This window comes from Astatotilapia calliptera, chromosome 15 (genome assembly GCF_964374335.1).
Source record: "Astatotilapia calliptera chromosome 15, fAstCal68.1, whole genome shotgun sequence".
Lineage (NCBI taxonomy): Eukaryota > Metazoa > Chordata > Actinopteri > Cichliformes > Cichlidae > Astatotilapia > Astatotilapia calliptera.
The window spans coordinates 4,055,919-4,071,650 of record NC_137436.1 but is presented as its reverse complement, the minus strand read 5'-3'; the positions used below and the strand labels follow the sequence as shown (position 1 = coordinate 4,071,650).

The following is a 15,732-nucleotide window of genomic DNA, read 5'->3' as shown; positions in this document are numbered from 1 at the left end:
AAGCACTCATGGGATATTAGGCGGGGTTTCCAGCCCTGCTTTTCCACTGAAGCTTGTCGGCCTCGCCCCTGCGATCACGCTTCTCTTTTCTGGAACGTGTGCATCAAGCCAGGAGCTGTCGGAGTGTCTTAGCTGGAATTTTAGTGGAAGCGAAGTCCGTTCCCCTTCACTTGTTTGGCCCGCGGCTTCAAATGATAGAGCCTGTATCAGTATCCCTTTCTGTGGTGCATCAGCAGCATATATATATCCACCAGGCACTCGTGTTTTCATTGTGTTTGTCTGTTGTGCTGCTGGGGGTCAGTATTAAGTGTTGGTGCCTGGAAGCATGTGCGCTGTGTTTGTGTTTAGTTTTCAAATTTTCGGTGTATTTCTTTGCCAGTCAGCAACCGGTAACGGCTGATATTAGTCTGGTATAAAGTGATATTTCTGAAATCCAGATGGCGACTGTGGATGTGGCATTTCTGTAGACCTTTGTTAGGGCTTTGTTTTATGTCGAGAGATCACGGTGTCCTTGTTTCTCACTGTCGCTCTGTGTTGTGTGTGTCCTTGTCGCTCCTCGTTTTCACTTCCTATTTTATTTTGCTAGTTGTGTGGCTTAGGTGATGTTACTTCCTGTCATTGCCATTTCCCCACCCATGACGTCCTTATGCCCTGCCTTGTTCCAGATAACGTCGGAATTTCTGCGTTCCCAGTCAGAATTTTAATCTGGAATGGCCCCTTCCACTCGTAGTAATACGAGAGTGGCTCTACCTTAAGAACCAAAACAATCCTGTTTATGCTCACTTTCCTGACTTTTTGGACTCAGGAGTGACGTCACTGCAGAAAAACCAGAAACTTCCTGACGAGAAATATTAAACTCGGTTTAACGGCGTCAGTATCGGGTGTATTTGTCAGCTGTCAAACTGCTTGTTTTGAGATATGTAATTTCATTAATGTCATTTGCAAAACTAAAGAGATACATTTAAAAATGCAGTTGATTTGTGTGATGCTGCAACACTCTGCAGTTACATTACCCAGTACTTTATAATGTGTTAGGTGTGATGTTGCATCTTGTGTCATAATTGTTTTACTGTTATTGGTGGGTAAACCGCAAGACTAGCGTGACTACGTGCATGCATGCACGTAGTCACGTGTGCAAGTGTGCCACCTATGCATGAAGGCTCCTCTGAAAGCTTCCTCGTTTCCTTAAGGTGTATTTAAGGGATTTGAGGATCCTCTGTGGTGACGGAGAGGGAACGGTTTCAGGGTCACGGGAGGAAAAGGGACATGAGGCAGCATATATTAGCATAATGAAAAGAACCCCGAGTCCCGCTTCTCTCCTGTCAGTTTTTGCTTTTTTCAGTTTACCCTCCACTCGTCCGTCTCTTTGTGTTTCCAGTTAGGCCCTGAGCTTTGTTTTTTCTCTTCCTTGCACCCCCCACCCCTTTATTTTTCTTTGAATAAACTTTGTCTTTAACCTTGGACATTATTTAGGCAACCTGCGTTTCCTCAGCCTTGTTTTTCCACATCTATAACTTTATTTTTTTTTTTTAAAGAAAAGTAACTTTTTAATCTTTCGTGCATTCGAGTCCAAATGCAGACTTGAAACATGGCGTTCTGGAGTTTCCAAAAGGCTGTGATAGCTGGCATACCAAAGCTTGCAGACTGAAAGTAATGCAAAAATTGCATAATAATAATGTAAAAGTACTTTGGAGTTGTAGTTTTTGCAGTCACAAGCATCTACAGAAGGTTATTTTTTCGGTTTAAATTGGTTTAAACCTGTAGGTAAAATGTAACGCATTTTGTGCTTCGGTAAGGCTAAAACAGCTTCGCATTCATAATAAGGTTTTTTAAACAAAGATTTGCTTCTCAATTTTAGAGAAAAGCGCTTCCACATTGCGCTCGACACGTCTAATCGCAGCATTTGAAGACATTTCGCTGTACCGGTCGGAGTAAAAACAGCATTACCTCGATTCCTCTCCATGTTTTCAGCGCGCAGCCATCACAGTGAATACGCGCCTTCGCCATCTATGCCACCAGGCTGTTCGGCACGTTGGTGCGCCGCTCGCTTTTTAAGATGGCTGCCAAAAATGGCGCAGTAGTCTCTTTGTTTACTTGTGAGATGCTCTGCTATGTTCCAGTCTAATAGATTGGACACAGCCGCCCCGTGGTTTCGCTCCAGCATTCAGCACTATTATGACGGAAGTCCAGAACAAATCCACTGCACATTTAGGTGTCAGCGTGTTGTCATGGAAAGGAGATACCTCTCTACAGTAAGTGAATAATGTCCGAAAGAAAATGAGTTGTGCGCTTTTGTCCACTTCTTCACGCTCCTGGTCAGTTTGGGACCACACTTGGTTTGGAGCTTTGAGTTGGAGGAGGAGGAAAAAGAAGATTTTTTTTCTTTCCCCCCCATCCTCTATTTTAGAAAAGCTGAAAATGATCTGTCAAAGGTAATGATAAAAGGCGACGTGATGGATGGGTTTGTCTTACTCTGCCTCTCAATCTTTCAGTCCTTCCTTCGCTGACATTCTTTCTGTTTCTTGTCTCCGGGGAGAGCCATTATTTCCATCACCCACCACATTTCAACCAAATTCACTGTATCACTCCATGCCCAGCCAAAGGGAAGAAAAAGCCATTCTGTTAGAGTAAAATTTCATTTCCTTACCAGCATACAGTGTTGTTTTTTTCTTGGGAGGGAGGGTATCTGTTCATAGTGTGGAATTACAGTGTGATATTTTTATGGGTTCATCCAATATAGCAAGGCAGTGACTTCTGTTATTGAAATTTTGATTACGATTACAGTTGTGTGCGTGCATCTCCCCAAAGACAGCAGTCTGATAGCAGGCGGGGAGGGGAAGAGTGCGATTATTTATTTATTTATTTATTTATTGCATATAAATGAAACCATAATGGCGGCTCCTGTTCAACCAGCAAAGAGCCCGCGAACATTTCTTGGTGCACCATAACCCGTCCTGTAAAACAGCTACACACTGGCCACCTGATAACCACAGCGAGTGATTGACTTCGCACGGCGGCGACCCTCCTCCTCACTTGTAGCCCGTGTTTCTCCCCCTTCGCTACAACACAGGATTTTAAAAGGTAGAACACAATCAACCTGTGTACATAGCGCCGGCCTGCACGCCGCGCATCGCTATCTCATTGTGTCTGGCAATTGTGCTAATGACATTTCACAAGATTAGCTTTTCAATGCGGTATTGTTATTGACCAGCTCGGTGTGTTTGTAGGAGCCCATTGCTCCATTTAAGGCCCTCCTGAAGCACTCCTCCTCTCCTCCTCTTTTCCATTCTTTTGCAAAAGCGGCTTTGCTCTCGCTACACCTGGTTTTTTTTGGTTTTTTTGTGTGTGTTTTTTCCACCCAGACCTGTTATTAAATCTCGTAGCAGTTAGTTGATTTGATCAGTGTGTGCTGTAATGTTGTTTACCCCCAATGGGATCTGGGCGTTATAGACATACTCATCCCTCTCTCTCTGTCGCTGTCTTTTGCTCTTTCCTGCAGTTTCTCCCCAAGTCGAGCAATGAAGTAATTTCTCTCAGCTGGATCGAAGCGCTGTATCTTTACGCTAATGAATGCAGGGCCCATATTAGAAGCACAATAGGTACAAAGTGCCGGAGCTTATGCAGCATGTCCGTACTGGTGGTTTCGCCTGGTGTCCGACTCGGTGTTTTTATAGGATTGAACCGGTGCAATAACTCTCACAGACGAGGGCTGGCTCGAACAAAATGCTAAGGCAAACACAAAGCCATGAGCAAACGCTTTTCTGTTTATTTGGATGTGGATGTTGTGGATAACTCAAAGCAATCAAAGCCCAGAGCCCCGGATCACCACAAGGCCCCTCCTATATGTACTCATAGCAGATGGTAGCCAGTGGCAAGAGGTTCTGGTAAGCACAATAATGCTGCCTGCTATTGCAGGATGGTAGAGAGCACATAGTGACAGATGTCAGTGTTCGCCGTGTCCGAGAAAACGGCCGATACGCCGAGCAGAATATGACCGCTGTGTCCAGGCGAGGAGGACGGGCGTATGTTCGGGCCTGATTCGTCTCGATTTTTATCTTCCTTCCTCTCTTCGACGCACCAATTCTGAAATGTCTGCAACACTCAGAGGTTCAGGAAGGGTGGGGGATGTTTCTCCTATTGCTGCGTGTGCCTGAGGAGCAGATGGATAGCTGTTTCAAATTCAGATTGCATGTTTTGCAGTACAGCAGTGAGCAAAATATGCAGAGTTCCTGTTAAATATAGAGCAAGTTCAGTGATGCACATTTTAATAGCAATGTTCCAAGCTGTTAATGCATTATGCGCCTCTGCAGAAGCTGACCTGTTATGTGTTAGACCTGAAATAATAGTTGATAAACTGATTATTCGGTCCAGAAAACTGAATAACTGCTTGTGAGTTTATGAGGTTTTGAATTTAAAATCTAAAGATTTCCAGTTTTTGTTTTCTTTAGAGTTGCCTCAGTGTCTCGGGTATGAGAAATATTGCTTTGATCAGCCCGTGTAGTTAAAAGTACTCTCGACTCAGGTCTTTTATTGACCCAAAAAACGAGTTAGTTTACATAAATGTGCTGTAACATTAAGAGCAACTGGATCTCCCACGAGAGCACCAGAATCCCGGACCAAAATAACCTAATGTGTTGGCCAAGGCCCCCCCCGCCATGGAGTTGCAACCATTAGCCCTCACTCACATTGCAAAATGTGCGGAACGTCTCTCTAATTTTATTTATTTTTATTTAACCTTTATTTAACCAGGATAATGTGACTTTCACATGCTACTGTAAGCCTGCACAGACATGTCTGGACTGCACTCTACTACACTGCCCTCTGCCATCACTCTTGGGGGAGGTCGCCGTTTTATTTTCATTAATAAATCCATTAAGGGCCGGCACTTTTAAATACAGCACTCTCAGGAATTAGCACGTATGTGCAGCTGGACCGGCTATCAAAACATAGAACGAAGGACCTCGAGTTACAACTCAAAGTGTGACTTTATACTTCACATCACATGATGTTTGAGGCTATAATAACATACGAGCCCACCCACCAAAATAGTAACAATAACAATAAGAAAAAAAGATTCACGACTTGTTAAGATCATCGCTCGTGTTTACGTTTACTTATGTGTGCAGATTTGTGTGCATAGGTGTCAGCAGGTGTTTGTTTCTAAAGCGCCACATTGCACGTCCGCATGCACGGATGTTGCATGCGGACGTACAGAAAGCGCTCCTCGGCCAGCTCGACAACAAACACAGAATGGTTTGGCACGGCTCTGGAATTATTTATCTGGCTTCCCTCCTCTTCTCCAGCATGGTTTTTGTCAAGTCAGAGGAAACCATCTGCTGCCCGGTGATAATGGGTGGCCAGGGAGGAGGGGACTGGAAATAGGGAGAGCAAATAAAATTGAGAGAAAATGGCAGGCGCTGTCCTAGAACCTACAGTACCTTCCTGCCTGCCTGCAGCAAGTCTGCCATCTTAATAAACATCCCTCCTGATATCTCCTGGCTTCTGTGTGTGTGCGTGCTTGTATTTCCACCTGCTGTGTGTACATACACACCTGTGTTTCCACTGTGTATATGTCTGCGTGTCTGTGTATTTCCTATCTAACCTTGATCATTTTGAAGTCAGGATTGTTCCTGAGTCTAGCTGATATGCTGTCAATGTGATGGCGCTGACTAAGAACCTTTTTCCCCCCCTCTCTCTTTTACCTGGTGCACTAAAACCGTGACAGACGGATTGCTTTTCACTAGAAGAGATCTTTCCTGTTTCCTGTTTTGTTTTTTTTCTTTTTTGCCTTCTAAATGGACGGGGCGTATTAATGAGAGAACGCCACGAGTCAGGTGCAGGGCTAAAAGAATGTAAGAGAGTCAATACTGCGAGTTAATGAGGAGTTGCCTGTATAGAGGGGAAAGTAAAGCATGGCTGGAGAGGAGTACAGTGAAACACACAGAGCAGAGGAGGAAAAAAATGCTCATTAAAATAAATAGTGGGCCACAGAAAGCACAGGGAAAGTCCACACCTTGAAAATGGTCGGCGTTCTCTATTTCCCAAAGTCTCCAGGGCTCTCAGGAGGAATCGAGCGCTTAGGGCATCCTCTGAGTAAACCATTTCAGTTTTCTCTTGTCTGAAGTCGACAGGTTGAGATGGACAGAAAGACCTGACAGCCTGTCTCCCCCCTAAACCCGCCTCCATTCTCTCACTCCATCACACTGTTTTCTATTTTGCCTTGAGATGTTTCCTCTGTTTCCCCCCCCCCTTTCCTCCTCCCCTACAAACACATACGAACTGTCAGATAACTTTCAGTATAGATTTATCAAGTAAGTGACGCTCATTGAACCTGTCTGCTATTGTGCAGCTGTTTATTAGACAGCAGATGGTGGCGCTGCGTCAATACAGAGTAATATCTTGGTGTTAAAGGTCCTGCAAAGCTGAGATAAATCCATATTCAAGCAAAAGAGGGACATTTTCCAGGAATGGGATCGATCCAGTATGTAAAGCTGCACATTAATTCACCGCGGGAAGAATTGTTTGGATTGCTTTTTTTTTTTCTTTTTGGGTCTTTGTGCGGTCAGTCCGCGCTCTGCCGGGCTTTGTCGACACAGCTGTTGGAATGCATGATGGCGTGCTTGATGAAGTGGACGCCGGGTCAGGGGGGGATAATGGAATTGAGGGATGGAGAAAGAGGGATGGAGGGATCAGCCGGGCCACAGGAGGGGCCTGGTGACCAGGTCTTTTCTATTAACTCTGGTGTGAGCAGGGCTTGGAGGGAGGCCCCCTCTCTCCCCGCCTGGTTGTTAGAGTGTGCGTCCAAAACTGGAGATAGGGGAGGCGAATATTGCTCAGAGGTCCAGTGGTGATTGACCCTGTGTTTTCATCAGCCTGCGCTTGCCTGATAACATTTCTTACTGCCCGACAAGAGCAAAATATTACAGACGTGGGTGCAAAGAGAGGCTCGGGGAACTCTTAGTTTGGTTTGGTGAAGTTTGATTCGCCCACCCAGCGCACACATTGTAAGCTAGCTTTTCATTTTCTTTTTTGAAATTACATTTTTCTTGTCTCCCGTCCCCGAGAAAAAGATTGCTCTCTTATTGAATCTATTTGTCATGTTTTGGTTCACAATTTTATTATCTCGCTTGAATGAACAAAAATGTTAATAATTCAACACGGAAGACGATAAAGAAAATCTCCAGGGGAGAATTTGAATGTAGCCCACGCCTGAAAGTTTAATTGTTATTAGTATACAACAAGAGAAACATTGCTAAGATTCTTGAGGCCCTGAACAGGATTTTTCCCCCTTTGTTCCTGTTATATAGTCTGTAATCATCACTCACTCACAGCTAATTATACACCTCTCTACCATCATCATGGCTCACTTCAAGACCTTAAAGAACAGTTGAGATTGCTGTCATTTGTCACTTTTTCTCTTCACATCATAAAGGAACAGGTGCTTTTTTTATATAAACATGCTTAGTGAAGGATGTGACACATTTTTCCTTTTTTTTCCCCCTGTTTTTCTTCTCTCCCCCCTCCCATATAATCCCCTAATCGGCACTGTTGTGTGTGTCACCGTGCTGCAGGTCTCCGGACTGTCTCCCGGAGACAGCCAGGCCCCGGGACTGCTGCTGGCTCCAGGCGTGAGGTGGGGACAGACTCCTATAAACCAGCTCACACCGTGGGATACAGATGAGCCCCCTGCTAAGCAACATCGAGATGCCGAGCCCACCGGTAATGAATCACACGCACAGCATTCACAAACACACGCACATGTAGCAGGGATGAAGCCAATTCTGAGAAAGGTACATGTGTGTTTGTATTTTTTTATGAATATTTATTTCATACATATATATTTAAAGAAAATAGGAAAGGTAAGAAAGATCGGGTGTTTTGTGCTGATGTGACCAAATGATGAGAAGCTGCAGACTGAAAAAGGAGCAGCCTGATTCAAATCCAGGGTATTTTTTTTTTTCCCCAATTAGGCTCGTCTTTTCACTCGCGCCGGCTTGTCGAGGTAGTCTAATACAACATTATTTGCGCCTTTGTGTTCCCGATGGACCTGCAATATGCGAGGCTGTATGCGTGACCCTGGAGGAGGAGATTTAGCTAGTCCACTTACACACCGTGTTCCCGACTCTTCCTGTGTGTCACATGGTAGCAGATCTCGCTGTAGGAGTAGAGTGCTATGAAAGGGACAGTTGACCTCATAATCAAATGTATATATTGTTCCCTCTGGCTGTAGAGCTGTTTATCCATCCAGTTTCTTTTGGTGTTGCTTGGTTTTGAAGATCAATGCCCTGGAGATGTTTGCCTTCTTTGGAAGAGAACGGAACTAAATGGCAGGCGGTGCTGGAAGCAAGAAAATAAAAAAATATGCAGCAATGCCTCTTTCAAGAAGTGATGAGGGTTATTCCACGGAGGAAATATATTCTCTTCTACTAATCTACAGCCGCCAACCGTTGAACTGTGGAGATGACAGTATGTAGCTACACCTGATGAGAAGCGTGTGCCAATAAGAGGGGACAAGCTGAGCTGTAATGCTAGCTAGCTTTGGTTCGTGGGTGTAGTTTGAAAGATGATTTTACTTAAAGCCATTTGGCCTGTGTGACGTTAAAGGGTTAAGAAAACATCAGCCAGTAGAAAAATGCTGAAAAAGCACATAAAACACAGCAGAAGTGCTTTTGAGGAGACAAAATTGTGACGGAGCAGAACATGTGAAGCTTCGCTCTGAGCCGCCCTCAAAAGAAGTGGGAGAAAAATATGCAGGTAGTGTTTGTTTTAATCCCGTGATTCATGTAATATTATAGATACAAGTTTACTGTTAGCATGTCATTTCACCAGCTGTTCTGTGACATCATCGTCTCTCCAAAAGCATTTCCGCTGTGTTTCGTGTGCTTTTAAAGCATTTTTCTGCTTGCTGGTGTTTTCCTGTCTTAAGTTGCGTCAGAGCCGCTGTAGTCTATGCTTAAATCATATAACAGTTAATAATTGTTACTATGCTAACAATTAGATGAGGCACAAAAACAGGACTGGTGCACCTTTTGCCTGCTTTCACTTGAATACAAATAATGCTTCAGCAAATTGAGGCATAAATCCAGGCCCCGTGTTGTCTGTGCAGCCCCAAAATGAGCTTACAGAGCTGTACATTACATGTAAGCGCAGAGCAGGATGCACACACACTCACACACACTCACACACACTCTACACTTGTGCTTCGCATCTAGATGCTCTGGCCAGTTAAACTAGCATCCAATGCTAATAAGCCATCTTTCGTTGCCCTAAATAAACCCACTCGCCTCTGCAATATGCTTGCTTTACATACACAATCATGCATAATGTTCATTCATAAACATGAACTTTACATAAACCAGCTTAATTAGGCATATAATTACAGAAATGTCAGTTTGCATCAGGACTGCGGTGAGCGGGGTCGGCTGCATCCCCTCACCCACATTCCAGACTCCCACCATCCTCCTTTGCCGTCATTTTGTCACCCTCGTTACTGTGTCACTAATCGGGGCTGATTTAGCCTCAATCAAACCGATATAGCAAAACCGCGAAAGTCCTCCAAATGATCTCCAGCAGGTCTAATTTAGATGTCGACCTTATTCTGTTCACGCCACTTTAAGACGTGTACGGAGCGGCAGCGCGGCACAGCGCCGACAGTAACGAGTTGAGCCAATGCTGAAGTTTTTTTTACTCCTATTGTAATGAACTCACCCAGAATGGCTCTGCCCTAGAGCTGTTAATTTCCTTACATTGCTCTGTTGGCCCGTGCGCTTCCTGCTCATCACAAATGTGTCTCATTTAAGAGTAATACTGGCCCGGCGCGCGCTCCGGTGGAAATTCTGGCTCGACAAATCCAGATTACAAACAGCTGTGACTCTGTGGTGGCTAAGTGTCATGTTCAAAACATGTTGCAACCCCTGCTGCTGCCTGTTCAGTTCCCCTCCTAATTATAATTTGCGTGGTCTGCGGATTAATTATTAAACAGCCGATCAGTTACTCGAGGAATGTTTCTTTAGCAGAAGCCTGCTCGCTGCAGGAGCGATGCAGTTGCACTAGGACGGCGTGGAGCTTTTGTGCTCCGTCGCCACAGCAGCTCCCCACACCCACACCACAGCTTGGAGTTGAAGCGTGAGGAGAGTGAGATGTCACCAGCACCGGCACGCTGTCGCATATGACGCTCCAATTCTAGCATAGTGTTGCATATTGATTCACGTGCGCGCGCTATTCCAAGCTGTGACTGGCGTTTGCAACGAAGCCAGCTCCTCTCCACACTTCACTGAACTGTGTTGCCAGAGAGCTCTCTGCCAACTGTGCCAGAATTAATCAACGGTTTCTTTCAACAGAAACTTCACTGTTCTGTCTGTTAAAGAAAGTTTGCCTTTTGAAAAAGAAGTTTTGTTTCAACTTTCGCTTCTTTGTACAAAAATAGTCGTGTTTTTATTTTTTTAATGTCAGTCTTGCACTCAAGCAAATTGCTCTGCAAATAAATAAATAATAAACGGAGTTCAACGGTTAAATCTGAGGGAATAAGACGAAAATTAGAGACGCGGATTCTTCGTTTTTGTTAAACCTTGCAGGTGAGCGCTATAAATTTAGGTTGTTGTCGGGTCATGATGGCAAAATTCTTTTTTTTTTTCCTCTTAAAAGACTGAAAGAAAAGTCAAGAAAGAACTGCAGGGCAGATGGAAAATGTGTGTATGTTCCAGTCAACTCCATTGCTCCTTTAAAACCTTGAGCCTCTGCAGCATGTGCAACCATTATACCAACACTTTTGATTACCATCCCTTATCAAGATGGGCTTCAAAAGAGGGGAAATGAAAATGCAGCGTTCGTGCCGATTGGCTCAATGACGTGAATCATGAACTGGACTGACCTCTCCTTTTATTCGCAATGTCTGTCTTTATCTCTCTTTCCCTCTCTCTCCATCCATCTCCGCCCGGACTGTTGCAGGGCTAGTACCATGAATAATGCGGGCTTCTTCTTCTTCTTTTTTGTTCAGCTTTTTGCATGCTGTCGTTTAGCCTTTGGCCCCTTAGCAGAGCGCTAGTCTATTTTTGGAGCTTGGGCCGTGGCAGGAGGAGCCAGAGATGAAGGAGTTGGAGTGGATGAGGGAGGGAGGGAGGGAGACGGCGTTTAGGTCCAATATGGCCTTCCCAGCACATCCACAGCATCTAACGCCTCGGGGTAGAGAAATGATTGGCTCAGAGTGTCTGGGTAAACACAGACTCCTGCACAGATAATGGTGCCAAATGCCGAATGCAATGAACATGTATGCCTTCACGTTCAGGAAGCTATTTGTTCATCTTGTAGCAAAATAAATCTCTTAATCTTATTACGATGTTGATTTTGGGTGCTGATCTGTACATCCCTTCAAATATTTTGTGTTTTATATTAAGTCTCGAGTCAAAAACAAACTTAGACTGAAGTGGAGCGGCACACTGACAGTTGTGGCGTGGTAAGGAACACAACTCAAGCTGGAGTCTGTCTTCTCATGCTGTTTTCTGTCTGTATTTGATCACGTAATATCACGACTTAAAATTAGCGCCCTTCTCTTGCTTTCGGCTTTGTGCAGCTTACCTAAATAGCACGGCAGCATAGAAGTCTTTATCTTGACTTTGTCTTGGCGTTAAAAAATGTGAAATTGATTTGTAGTTTTTTGCCTCTTTCCCCTCAGCTCCAACCTGGCCTGCACCGGTGGCGGCGGTGAGCCAGCCCAGTCTCCTGTCCCACACCTACGCCCTCCCTCAGCCGCCTTCTTTCAACCACAGCGTGACCGCGCAGTCTCCCATCATAGGAGTGACCCCATCCATCCAGGCGCCGGTGCCCCCGCAACACCCCCTCATGACCGCCCACTTCCAGCTGACGCCGCAGTCGACCCAGCAGCCGCCCTCTATGGTGCTGAGCATGCCCAGCCAGCCTCCGTACGCCTCAGCCCAGCCGACGGTCACACCATCTGCCCTCACTGCCCAGGCCAACCCGGTGGTTCATCCAAACGCTCACAGCATGATTGGCAACGGCCACTTAACCTCTCACCCCAGCCTCATCCAGCCCCACACCCTGCCTCTCACCAACGGACAGGCGGCGGCGGCAGCAGCAGCAGCGCATGGCCAGCAGACGGCTGCCGACAATCAGGACGGTCCCAACGGGCTGCAAATGCTGCGGACGGTTGGGAGCGGGAAGTACGAGTTCAGCGACCCCGGACATCCCAAAGGTAAGCAAGGGCACTGTAAAAACTCTAAAGACGATCTTTTCTTTATGTTTTTTAAAAAAGATTATAAATCCCTTTCTAAAACTTTGAAAGAGTACATCAAAGCAGATTTTTTTGGTCGCTCAGACGAATCCAAGCTAGGAAGGTGGTATTTGGTATTAAATCGGCGTACTCTGGGCTCTCTGCTCCTCGTGACCTCCTGTTATTGTGTGGTGGCGCTGGAATGAAACGCCTAGGCCTCTGCCCTCGGTCTGTATGCCCGGGCTGTTTCAGATGCCAGCAGTCATAAACAAAGCTGCAAACACTCAAGCGAGAGTTGTTACCAGAGCCAGTTCACTTCAAAGCTGATCCAAGGTCACCGAGAACATGGAAGCACCTCAAGCCAGCAGAGAGATCGGTGCTTCCCCCAAAAAATATATAGATATATATCCTGCAAGAAGGCCCTTTACTGTTATTCTTTGCAAAGTAGAAGGTATCTCTGCTCTAAAACATCAGCATCTGTAGATTTGTGCTCTTCCAAGTGTGTCGGGTTAATCTTTCTCACTGCTCCTAGCTGCACTGCAGAAGAGTCCTGCTAAACACGAGGCAGGAAGAGCTTTCAGTCCCTGCCCTCACATCTCCCTAGAAATCTTTTGAAGCCTTGTTGACTTACGCTGTGTTTGTGAAGGTGCTTCACAGCTCCAGCTCGTGCCTGAGACTGCACGCCATAAATTGGTGTTTGCTTTAACCTTGGAGTTTATGACGCAGGGTGCTAGAAACAGATGTTCGCAATTCCCCGACCAATTTTCACATTTAATGAAGCTTTTAATTTAGGTTTAGATTGTTTTCTTTTTCCTGACTCATTTTGATCAATAAAATGTGTGCAAATGAACTTGTAGATTGCAAAAAAGCAATTATTTTGGGGGCTGCCTGTGATACATCGAAATGAGACTGCAGGTAGAATTGGAAATGGATAATTAGATGGGCTCGTTTGCTTGGTCCGGTCTCTATCGAATAAGAGCTTTTTAGCTTCTGCCGTGTTGAATAGACTGTCTCGATCCATTAAGCATCCACATGTCAAAATGGAGTCTTCTAACAGGCCAAAGAAGCTTAATTTTTTGGCAATTATAGTGTTCATACTGATCAGTTTTACAGGAAGGAAATGTGCTGCGAGGCTTTTTTGTTTAACCCAGCTGTGGAAGCACACACTGTTCCTGTGATTCAAGTAATGATAAAGTTACTGTAATATATTCAGTTTGTGTGGGAACAGTTTTTGTCAGCTCCTCTGTTTCAAAGACAAAAGAGAAACATCCCAGTGTCAATTTGCAGACATCATACACTTTAAATCCTGTGCGGGCCTCTGTGAAGGTCAAACTGTAAATTGAGGCACTTGAATCTCACATCTCCTCAAACATTTTGTCTGCTTTTTTTTTTAAGTTCCTGCCTGGCACCGAATAGATATTAGTAAGCATGTCATTGTGGTAATGTCACAAGGACAGTGGAAATAGGTAAAGCGTTGAGCACCAGTAAATTAGCAGCCGTGACGTCTCTTCAGCAGACTCTCTCGGCTGACGAGGGCACTTCACTTCGCTTCTGTAATCCCAACAATGCCATCCCAACCACTCAGCGCCCACTGCGGCTGATCTGTCTTTTTGATTATCTCTATCTGCCACTTCCCCTGTCCCTTTTCGTTCCCCTCCCTCCTTTTAGCATGCTTGAGAAGTCTCAAATTCCAGCCGCTCGCAGGTTTTGGGCTTTTCGTCAATTAACACCACGTATTAGCGTGGCAAGGACACCCACTGTCCTGCTGTAGCGGCATACTGTTAAAATATGGAGGGAAAACTCTCGTGACCTCCGTTCTGGCTTTCTTCTGTTGCAATTATCGAGGACCTGCTGTTAGCATTTTCTGCTTAGGCGGAACACAAAATAGTAAATTAAGTAGTTTGTGGGAATCAAGGAAAGCAGCTTCAGGTTGGTATTCGGCAACTCTAATGGCTGTGGAAAGGATAAGAGTCACGCGTGTGTGCACAGCTATCAGCTTCTGCCCTGATTCCAGGGAAGGAAATGGTTCTTAAACACACGCCTCCTTTTCCAGAAAAGCTGGGATGCTGTGTGAAATTGAATTAAAACACAATGCAGTCATTTGCAAACCCTAAAAAGGGAACTTTAGATATACAGCATGCATCCAAGAGAAGCATCCGGGGTAATAAGACTATATTTTTTAAAGCTCACATTGATATAGAAGTATGACTCAATATGAAGTTTTGCATACAAAACACAAATGCTCAAGGTGTCCCCCTCCAGATGCCCGGCATGCGTCCATACTATAGTCAAAGTTGTTGTGGGCAGATCGATCCAAATATTAACAGCAATCAGTATTAACGCTGGTATCGGCATCAGATCATTACTTGCACGATAGGACTGATACTTTGTTCCTGTAAGTATCTGATAAGCGTGTGTTCACTGTGACAGTCCTTTTTTTTTTAAAAAAAATACTCAAGTATGACAATTTTAGTAAAGGAAGTTGAACCAAACTCCTATAGATAGATACTTTATCCCACAAGGGAAACTTTTGTGTTACAGCAACATGACAAAGAGTAAAAAATAGTACAGTCACAACACAGTGACCCAGTTAAACAAAAGTGCCACAGGCACCCGGTAAGTGGCTTATGCTATTAGGGAGTGCAGGAATTTATACATTTACAGCAGTGATAACAAAACAAAAGTAAAAATGAAGTTAGTTAAAAACAGTAAAAGCAAGACTCTTGTGTAAGAGAGGAGTGCAAATGGCATTAGGAAATATTATGTCCACTATAAATGTATGAAAAACAGCTGCATGAAGGTAAAATACAAAATGTGTGTGGGATCCTATGTCTGACAGGTGTGCTCACCTGTCACAGAATAAAGGGTTATTATACAGCTTCATAGAGAACGTTAGCAATGAAAACCTGAAGCGTTCTTTAAGAGACGGACACATTTACAGTCGAGGTTTCCAAAAGAAAAGCCAGTTTCAAAATACGTGAAAATCTGAAACGTGTTTTGCTGTGTTAGCTCATTATTGTGGACAGTAAGAATCACAGTGACTGAGTGATCATTAAAATGTGTTCAGAATTTTCAAGCTAATGATTAGACCAAAAATATTTATCACGATATTCATTTGAAAATTTGAGATAAGGATATAACTGACGATATAATTGACACTAGACAAAATACTTTACAACTCCACAACTTTATTAGTGCAAAAAACCCCATCAGTGTATTTTCACTTAAACAAGCAGCTGTTTTTTATGTGCATTAAAGTTATATAAAAATTTAACAGTGCAAATTCCTCGCAGACAGTTTAACCAAAAGGCATTTCCAGTGGAAATTGGCTGACGTATCCTCAGCATAACCATGTATAATATCCACAAAACTTAAAAAGAGGTTATACACACACACAATACGGTAACATTATGTTGAAGCACAGTACGTATCACTCCGCGAGGCGCCTGCCTACGATAGCCGTAATGCTCCGACAATCCATCAAGCGGTGCAGCTTCGTAGCTTAG

At 44.4% G+C, this 15,732-nt stretch overlaps 1 protein-coding gene across 13 annotated transcripts in view; it reads left to right on the top strand.

Annotated features, from left to right (window-relative positions):
- Positions 1-15,732, top strand: part of klhl29 (kelch like family member 29) — a 267,268-nt gene that overhangs the window by 137,910 nt on the left and 113,626 nt on the right. For all 13 annotated transcript variants that reach the window (XM_080289951.1, XM_080289947.1, XM_080289948.1 and 10 more), the window contains 2 exons: positions 7,572-7,719; positions 11,672-12,208. In XM_080289951.1, the coding sequence (XP_080146077.1) occupies positions 7,572-7,719; positions 11,672-12,208 (685 nt within the window). The remainder of the gene's footprint in view (positions 1-7,571; positions 7,720-11,671; positions 12,209-15,732) is intronic.